The 10575-nt window shown below is 36.9% G+C and overlaps 1 protein-coding gene across 17 annotated transcripts in view; it reads right to left on the reverse strand.

Annotated features, from left to right (window-relative positions):
• The window catches only part of BIRC6 (baculoviral IAP repeat containing 6), a 364754-nt gene that overhangs the window by 181071 nt on the left and 173108 nt on the right, over window positions 1–10575 (reverse strand). For all 17 annotated transcript variants that reach the window (XR_002824888.1, XM_004369572.1, XM_023736211.1 and 14 more), the window contains 4 exons: window positions 4418–4549; window positions 3120–3335; window positions 1669–1852; window positions 841–996 (listed from right to left, as the gene is read on the reverse strand). Coding sequence is in view for 16 of the 17 variants with exons in the window: in XM_004369572.1 (XP_004369629.1) it covers window positions 841–996; window positions 1669–1852; window positions 3120–3335; window positions 4418–4549 (688 nt within the window). In the remaining variant the exon portion in view is untranslated. The remainder of the gene's footprint in view (window positions 1–840; window positions 997–1668; window positions 1853–3119; window positions 3336–4417; window positions 4550–10575) is intronic.

Below are 10575 nucleotides of genomic sequence, written 5' to 3' on the forward strand. Positions count from 1 at the left end.
AGGGCCAAGTCCCCAAATCTGCTAGTGGTGATAGAAGGTAAACTTTATGTGAGTATTAGATAAGGAGTTCATCATAAAAATAAATGGAAGTCTCTGCCAGATAAAGAGAGTATCAGGGAAAAAGGATAAAGGCATGAGAGAACTTAAGATTCAGGAATAATAGATGGTTGAAAATGACCAGAGCATCTGGCATATATAGTGTAGTGTCTACAGTAGACTCTTGAAAAATAAGGAGTAGTTAGATTACAATCGGTTTTGCATGCTAAGATATAAACATATTTTTAAACAGAAAAGAAAAATCAAAAAAAAAAGAAAGAAAGAAAAGAAAAAATACATCAAAAAGGAACGTCCAACCCTGAATCTTAAAGAACAACAATCAAAAGTTTGGTGGCTTGAACCTACCCAGAGGCTCTGCAGGAGAAAGACCTGGTAATCTGCTTCTGTAAAGATTACAGCCAAGAAGACCCTATGGGACAGTTCTACTCTGTCACACAGGGTTGCTATGAGTCAAAATTGACTCGATGGCACCCAACAACAACAACAATTCTCACCATTGCAGATTTTTAACTGTGTTTTCTACAACACAGCCAAACTAAACTATATCACAATAATTAGGGCATTATGAGAAGATAGTAGCATATTGTAATGAGCATTCATTCATGACTTCAAAGCAAAATATATTTATCAAGAAAAAACTGATTTTGTTTCTAAAGCCAAAAACCTAACTGAAAAATGTAATTAATTTCATGCTTTACTAACATTCATTTTCAATATTATATTTTCATTTAATAGAAAGAGTTAAAAAAATTTTTAAATAAAACATAACTGAACAAATTTTACCTGTTATATCATGCGTCAAAGGTTCATCTATAGTTTCCAACAACTGAACCGAAGACTGCTGAAAGGAGTCATCAGAATCACCAGTTGTTGCACCTATATCATCACCCACTGTTCCTTCCTCCATAGCTTCTGCAGCTACTGGAGCCAGCAATTCTCCTGTATGTAAAGAACAGTTCTGTTTTAATAATATATACACAGACTTCCAAAACATATTAAACCACACTGCTTCCTATAGTTTAGAGAATGATAGCATAAGTACTTTATCAACTCTGAAATGTGAGGTGAGTCCCCATCTACCCAATGAAATGATACGACCCACTGCATTATCTTCAAATGCTAAAGACCAGTAACTAATAGAAGAAAACACAAAGTGCTTAATATGTACAAAAAGTGATTATTATAATCACTTTACGTATATTAACTCACTAATCTGTCATAATAATCTTATAATGAAGGTATTTTATTTTGCAAATATAAAATATAACCTTATTTTGCAAATGAAGAAACTGAGGCACAGAGAGACTGACTTCCTCAAGTTCACATAAAGGACTAGCGAGTGGTATACCACTGTTACTAATAATGAAGCAGAATGGACTCTAATACCCAGGCACTTTAACAACTCCTCTTAAAGACTTACGTTAATCACAATTTTCAACATAAATACAAAAGTAATTCTAAATGGCAGCTACTGTTATAATAACAAAGAGTCCTTTTGTGCCGGGGGCAGGGTGGGGCGGGGGGTGTTCTGGTTTCCTTTAAAGATTACCTAGTTGGGCAAAAAGACATGCTAACTTGGACATATCCTGTGAAAAATAAATCCTGACCAACCTGCTAAAATATCCTGTAGCATACACGTTAAGGAATACTGAGCCCAAGCACCACCCCAAGATATATCTCCTCTATTAAAGTCAGTTCCAACCAAAAGCAATAGGAGTCTTTCCAGTTGGGGTTCATTCACAATCTCACATAGATGAATAGTTGGTCTCGTGGCATTTGCAATGCGTGCAAGAACCTGTAATACATTTTATAAAAACATACACTTAAACAGCAATTATCTTTCTTTTTTTAAAAAAAAGGTATATACCCCCAAGGTTGAGTAAGGATATTGCTGATGTGTTGTGAGACTGTTAACCATTGTCACAGGGTAACATCTGTAGTAACTATTAAATGAGAAACTATTTTGTTCTGTAAGCCTTCATCTTAAGTGAGAATAACAGCACAATTCGAAGAGCGTAGTCAATGTTACTGAACTGTGCATGTAGAAATTTTTGAAATGGTGTATCTTTGGCTATGTGTATTTTCACCAAAACAAAAGGTTGAGAAGTTAGAGGGTTGACATGTTGTGGGGTTGTTAACCAATGTCATAAAACAATATCTGTACTACCGTTTCATGAGAAACTATTTGTTCTGTAAGCAATCACCTGAAGTACAATAAAAAAAAAAGAAAAAAAAAAGGTATATACCAATATTATAGCATTGAGGTAATAAAGTTAAATAATGAGATACATTTTTGGTATCAGAATAATTACTTGAAATGTAAAGCAAAAGAACAGCAATGTAATGGATCAAATATTAAAATCTGATTAAAAATCTGGGTAGATTAGTAAAGAATAATTTCTGTGAACACTAAATATGCCACATGAAAGCCTTTAGGGCATAAAAACCCATCATCACTGTAATTAAACACTAATTTGTATATCTCCTATTTTAATTAATAAAGCTACGTATAACATAAAAAAGTTAAGTTGAAGATTAACATATCCACGTATCTACCATTAAAATCTACATTAATCTAGTTTAACTAGATTAAAACAGAAATCTAGTTTCTGGATATGCATAACAACTAACAAAAATTTATGCAAACTCTTTTAAGGCACATAAAAAAACTAAATAACTTCATAAAAGAAAAACCAATAGAAAAATTATTACTTTTATAAATCAAAAGTCAGTTAAAAACTGCATTCTGTCCCAGTGTTCTTACTCTAAATAAATAATGCCTATATAGGGTCACTATAAGTCAGAATCGACTCAACAGCAACAGGTTTTAGTTTACTTTAGTTTACTTTAGCAGCCCTGGTGGCACAATCGTTAAGCGTTCCGCTGCTAACCAAAAGGTTGGAGGTTCGAACCCACCAGCGGCTCCGTCGGAGAAAAAACCTGATGATCTGCTCCCGTAAAGATTACAGCCTAGGAAACCTTATGAGGTAGTTCTACTGTCCCCCAGTGTCACTATGAGTCTCAATCAAATGGAAAGCATACAGCAACATTAGATTACTTACCTTACAAACAAATAATAAGAGATCTGCATGACATGTAAAATCCATGGAGAGGAGAAACAAAACAAGCTTCTGGACTACTGAGATACAACGTTCATGAGCCAGAGTAAACGGAAGTGGTTCTATCTCCGGACTTTCTTTTGTTGTTGTAACTTCTGTGTCTAAATTAGAACGGGACCACTCTGCTGTCCGCCGTAGCCTAATTAAATCCTTAAAGTGCTGCACGCATAATTTTACAATATTTAAATCAATATGCTTATTTAATAAAAATTGTTTCAGTACAAATGAAAATAATCACCCAGGAAATTTATAACTTCTAAAGAACAAAACTTTTAGGTAAAGCATAAGCTTCAGAAAGTAAAAATTACTACAAGCTATACTGAACAATATACATTACATTTTATTAATAATAATGTATGCGATATATAACAGAATTTCTGGAAAATAAATTGGTACAAAAAGTATATTAGGCTAAATCTAATATCTTAAGTAAACTTTACCAAAACATCTTAAACGTAATTCATACAAAGCAAAAAGAAGACTAAAACAGTTGTGATGGAGTAGATTACAAATGGTAAGAAAACTATTATAATTTCAAGTTTAGAGTATTAATTGAAGTTATTTCAAAATCTGTTCCAATAATTTTATATTTACAAAAAGACAACATGCAAACTAGATTATGTTATACTCCAAAAACTTAAAAATGCACATCAAATTATTATTATTTTTAATCACTTGACCTTAATTTTTTACTTAGAAACGACATACTATATTTGAGCCTTTTGAGCACCATCAGATGCAAACCCAGTTTCACTTCTAAACCTGTCCTCGAAAATCTTCTAAGAACATAAACAAGGGGAAAAAAGGATGCCAAAATTTTCACTTTATGTACTAATTTTATTTTTAGGACCAATACAATAATAGTTACAAACATCCTATGTATTTTTGTATTGTAGTATGAAGCTAATATACAGCATAATCAAGGACGTAAGCAAAACTATACATTTTGTTGACTCTTCTATGTTTAGTTTACTGGAACACATTCCAATCTCAAAATAAAACACTGCAAAAATACTTACGGTTCAAATTTATCATATATTACATTAACTGAAAAGCTACTTTATCCCCCTGCCCCAAAAAGTCTTCTTCACAATAGACTGATTTTTCTGTTCATAAGCAGAGTAACATATATTTAAGTACCCTGATTATTAATAAACATACATATGAACTCAAATGATTTAAAAGAAAAAAAGGGACATTGACTTTTCCGAGACAATTACATTAAAAACTATAGATGATACCTTGGAAGTCGCCTGCTTTAGTTTTGCTTGTTCTACCAGAAGTTTATATGATGATCCTTTGTTACTTTGTATTTTTTCTTTTTCCATCTGTTCCACCAATGCCTTCTGTTTTGCTTTTAGTAAGTTAAGTTGCTTAAAAATAAAGTTAATAGAATATAATAACCAATGTTTACATACAAATGAGAATTTTTGGAAAAATACACAAAAGTTTAAGAAATACACATCACTGGACAATTCAGTGATGTCTCAACAACAAGAAAAACTTAATATCTTACAACAAACCGTGTTAAAAACAAAGAAGTAAATAACACACCTCACAGAAATTAGGGGACTAAGTCATTCCTCAAAAGATCTAGTAATACAATTTTAACTGTGTTTCTGATAAAAGAAAAGTCATCTTTCTATCCTGACTTCAAGTTCTCTCCATTTTCAGTTCTTACCAATGAAGGTAAGTCTCTGGAAGCCTTTGTTGGATACACAAATTTTGGAACATTCAAACACTGGAATAGTAGTCAGGAATAAAAAAGAACCAACTACTGATAAACTCAATAACATGGATGATTCTAAAAACATCATTCTGAGCAAAGCCAAACACGAAATACTGAATATTATATGATTCCTAATAATACTTAAAAAAATTATTTATACACAATAAGATGTACAAAACCTGAGATAACAAAATAAAAGAATCCCTAAAAGTAAAAATTATTAATATAATGAAAGAAAGAAGACAGACTACATGGAAAACGATTTACACAGGGTACCGTCCTAATGGCGACACATTCATCAGCAAAAAAACATTTTAAGATCAATCCGGATATATGAAACTGTCAGTGATGGGATGATAACCATACGCCTACAAGAAAGACCAGTTAATAAGACTATTATTCAAATTTACGCACCAAGCACTAAGGCCAAAGATGAAAAAATGGAAGATTTTTACCACCTTCTGCAGTCTGAAACTGACCAAACATGCAATCAAGATGCATCGGTAATTACTGGTAATTGTAAAACGAAGTTGGAAACAAAGAAGGATCAGCAGTTGGAAAACATGGCCTTGGTGACAGAAACAATGCCGGAGATTGCATGATAGAACTTTGCAAGACCAACAATTTGTTCCCTGCAAATATCTTTTTTTCAACAACATAAACCAATGGTGTACCATGCCAGATGGAATACACAGGAATCAAATCGATGACATCTGTCAAAGAGGTGATGGAAACGCTCAATATCATCAGTCAGAATAAGGCCAGGGGTCGACTGCAGAACAGGCAATCAATTGCTCGTGTGCAAGTTCAAGCTGAAGCTGAAGAAAATTAGAACATGTCTCCAAGAGCCAAAGTACAACCCTGAGTATATCTCACCTGAATTTAGAGACCATCTCAAGAACAGATGTGACGCACTGAACACTAACGACGAAGACCAGATGATTTGTGGGATGAAATCAAGGACATCATACATGAAAAAAGCAAAACGACATTAAAAAGTCAGGAAAGGAAGAAAAGACCAAAATGGATGTCAGAAGAGACTCTGAATCTTGCTCTGGAATGCAGAGCAGCTAAAGTGAATGAAAGAAATGATGAAGTAAAAGAGCTGAAAAGAAGATTTCAAAGGGCAGCTCGAGAAGACAAAGTAAACTATTAATAAAATGTGCAAAGACCTGGAGTTATAAAATCAAAAGAGGAGAACATTCAGCATTTCACAAGCTGAAAGAACTGAAGAAAAAATTCGAGACTCAAGTTGGAATACTTAAAGAGCCTACGGGCAAAATACTAAACAATGCAGGAAGCACCAAAAGCAGATGGAAGGAATACAGAGCCACCATATCAAAAACAACTGGCTGATGTTCAGTCATTTCAGGAGGTAGCATATAATCAAAAACTGATGGTACCGAAGGAAGAAGTCTATGCTGCACTGTAGGCACTGGTGAAAAACAAGGCTCCAGAAATGGACAGGGTATCAATAAAGATGTTTCAACAAACGGATGCAGCGCTGGAAATGCTCACTCATCTACGCCGAGAAACTTGGAAGAAAGGTACCTGACTAACTGGAAGAGTCCATATTAATGCCTATTCCAAAGAAAGGTGATCGAAGAGAATGTGGGAACTATGATGCGAAAGCAAAATGTCGCAGAAGATCATTCAAAAATGGTTGCAGCAGTACGTCGAAAGGGAACTGCCAGACATTCAAGCTGGATTCAGAAGAGGACGTGGAACGAGGGATGACATTGCTGATGCCAATTAATACACTTGTTACAAGTGGAAACTCACACCACACTGTGTAAATGATTTAAATATTCATTCAAAAAACAAACGAGAAAAAGAAAACCCACACCCGATCACCTTAATTCAATTCCATCTCATAGCGACCCTACAGGATAGAGGAGAAATGCTTTCACAGAGTTTCTAAAGAGCGACTAGTGGATTCGAACTGTCGACTTTTTGGTTAGGAGCCTAAGCTTTTAACAACTGCACTACGAGGGTTCCAAACATGAGGATGCAAAGAGTTAGACAATTTAAAAACCATCACCACAAATTTGTAAGCTATGGGGCCAACAAGGTGGAGAGGTCAGATGCTTCAGTGGACCCTCTTACAACAAAAACCCGAAAAACAAGTGACTTGATTATATATGGCAATCTGGGAGGCCTGAACATCAAAGGTAGAGTTGAGGAACCGGACTGAGTGGCAGGGGGAGGGAGAGACGGTTCAGAAGCAGTGATGAGTTACCAGACCCGACCCAGCTAGAGCCTGAGCCATTCAGGCCTGATCAGCTCGGGGGTGAGCAGTCAGGCAGGCAAGCAGCTGCGCTCGGGAGGTACGTTTTCGGCACCAGGAGAGACCCACACCAGAGTCTACACGGCTGCGCAAAACCAGTGAGAAGCAGTCCTCCACAAAAGATAAGTACTTGTGTACGGCTTACCGCGTGGATCAAAAACACACCCCTTAGGGAAAAACCTCTCTACCATTTACCACCTCGCTCCCCGCTCTGCACTGGGTCCTGGATGGGCTTCAGCAACTGCCAAGTCCCCTGGGCCAGAAGTAGGATCCGGCATACACCCGGAGCCATTCTCCCAGCCTTGGAGAGTGAACAGATTAACAGAGGAAAAAATAAACTGCCGGCTCCCTAAGCAAGGAACCGAGGATAGGCACAGGTCCTCTGCTTAGGCACAGGCATAAGGGATCCACAGACTCTGAGTGCCACATTAGAAAAACAATCAATGTAATCCATCACATAAATAAAACAAAAGACAAGAACCACGTGATCCTATCAATCGATGCAGAAAAGGCATTGTCCAACACCCATTCATGATAAAAACTCTCAACAAAATAGGAATAGAAAGGAAATTCCTCAATATAATTAAGGGCATTTATACAAAGCAAACAGCCAACATCATCCTAAATGGAGAGACTTTGAAAGCATTCCCCTTGAGAACAAGAACCAGACAAGGATGCCCTTTATCACCACTCTTATTCAACATTGTGCCAGAGGTCCTAGCCAGAGCAATTAGTCAAGGAAAAGAAATAAAGGGCATCCAAACTGGTAGGGAAGAAGTCAAAGTATCTCTATTTGCAGATGATATGATCTTATACACAGAAAACCCGAAAGAATCCACAAAACTACTGGAACTAATAGAAGATTGCAGAAAAGTCTCAGGACACAAGATAAACATATAAAAATTAGATTCCTTTACACCAACAAAGAAAACCTCGAAAAGGAACTTCCCAAATCAATACCACTTTCAATGGCCCCAAAGAAGATAAATAAATCTAACCAGAGATGAAAAAGACCTATACAACGAAAACTAGAAGACACTACAGCAAGAAACCAAAAGAGATCTGCGTAACTGGAGAAACATACTGTGCTCATGGATAGAAGACTCAACTTTATGAAAATGTCAACTCTACCCAAACCGATCTACTGATACAATGCAATCCCGATCCAAATTCCAAGGGCATTTTTTAACGAGATGGAGAAAAAAATCACCAACTTCATATGGAAAGGGAAGAGGTCCCAGATAAGTAAAGCATTACTCAAGAAAAACAAAGTGGGAGGCCTCACACTACCTGATATTAGAACCTATTATAGCACCACACTAGTCAAAACAGCTTGATATTGGTACAACAGATGCACAGACCAATGGAACAGAACTCAGAATCCAGACATAAATTTACCCACCTATGAGCGGCTGATATTTGACAATGGCTCAAAGTCCATTAATTGGGGAAAAGACAGTCTCTTTAACAAATGGTGCTGGCAAGACTGGATATGCATCTGGAAAAGCTGAAACAAGACCCATATCTCACACCATGCACAAACACTAACTCAAAATGGATCAAAGACTTAAATATAAAATCAAAAACGATAAAGATCATGGAAGAAAAAATAGGGACAACACTAGGAGCCCTCATACATGGCATAAACACAAAATGAACCATAAGTAACAATGCACAAGCACCAGAAGACAGACTAGATAACTGGGAGCTCCTAAAAATCAAAAACTTATGCTCATCAAAAAACTTCACGAACAGAGTCAAAACGACAACCTACAGACTGGGAAAAAACTTTTGGCTATGACAAATCCAATCAATGTCTACAGGATACTGCAAAACCCCAACAAAAAAAAGAGACAAATAACCCAACTAAAAAATGGGCAAAGGATATGACAGGCACTCCCCCAAGAAGACATTCAGGCGGCTAACCAACACATGAAGAAATGCTCACGATCATTAGCCATTAGAGACATGCAAATCAAAAGTACAATGAGATATCATTTCACCCGAACAAGGAAAGCATCAATCAAAAAAACACAAAATAATAAATGCTGGAGATTTGGTGCTTCCTTAAAAGCTAGAAATAAAAGTACCATACAATGCAGCAATCCTGCTCCTTGGAATATGCCCTAGAGAAATAAGAACCATCACATGAATAGATGATACATGCACACCCAAGTTCACTGCAGCATGGTTCACAACAGCAATAAGATGGAAACGACCTACGTGCCCATCAATGGACAAATGGATAAACACATTATGGTATATTCACACAACGGAATACTACGCAATGAAAAAGGACGATGATGAATCTGTGAAACATCTTATAACATAGAGGAATCTGGGGGGCTTCATGCTGAGTGAATTTAGTCAGTCACAGGACAAATACTATATAAGACCAGCATTAGAAAAACTCAAGAAAAGGTTGAAACACAGAAGAAAACATTCTTTGATGGTTACGAGGGTGGGGAGGGAAGGTGAGGGTTATTCACTAACAAGACAGTAGATAAGAATTATCTTAGGTGAAGGGTAGGACAGCACACACTACAGGGGAAGTCAGCCTAAGTGGATTAAACCAAACCTAAGAAGTTTCCTAAATCCAACCAAACACCTCGAGGGACAGAGTAGCAGGAGCAGGGGTCTGGGGATCATGGTTTCAGGGGACATCTAGGTCAACTGGCATGACAAAGTTTAAGAAAACGTTCTGCATTCTACTTTGGTGAGTGGCATCTAGCATCTTAAAAGCTAGCAAGCAGCCATCTAAGATGCATCAGTTGGCCCAACCACCTGGAGTAAAGGAGAATGAACACCAAAGACACAAGAAAAGTATTAGCCCAAGAGACAGAGGAGCCCACATAAACCAGAGACTTCATCAGCCTGAGACCAGAAGAACTAGATGGTGCCCAGCTACCACGAATTACCACCCTGACAGGGACCACTACAGACAGTTCTTGATGGAGCAGGAGAAAGGTGGTGTGCAGAACTCAAATTCTAGTAAAAAGACCACACTTAATGGTCTGACTGAGACTAGAGGAACCCCAGAAAGCATGGTCCCCACATTCACTGTCAACTCAGAGCTAAAACAATTCTCGATGCCAACTCTTTAGACAAAGATTGGACGGGACTGTGGGAGATAAAATGATACTCTTGAAGACTGTGCTTCTTAGCTCAAGTAGATACATAAGACTAAATGTGCAGCTTCTGTATGGAGGTGAGATGAGAAGGCAGACAGCGTCAGGAGCTGGTTGAATAGACATGGAGAATCAGGAGTGGAAAGAAGTGTGCTGCCACAGTACAGGGAGGGCAATTAGGGTCACATAACAATGTATGTATAAATTTTTGTATGAGAGACTAACTTGAAATGTAAACTTTCACTTAAACTACAA

The sequence above is a fragment of the Trichechus manatus genome, unplaced genomic scaffold (genome assembly GCF_000243295.1).
Source record: "Trichechus manatus latirostris isolate Lorelei unplaced genomic scaffold, TriManLat1.0 scaffold00005, whole genome shotgun sequence".
NCBI lineage: Eukaryota > Metazoa > Chordata > Mammalia > Sirenia > Trichechidae > Trichechus > Trichechus manatus.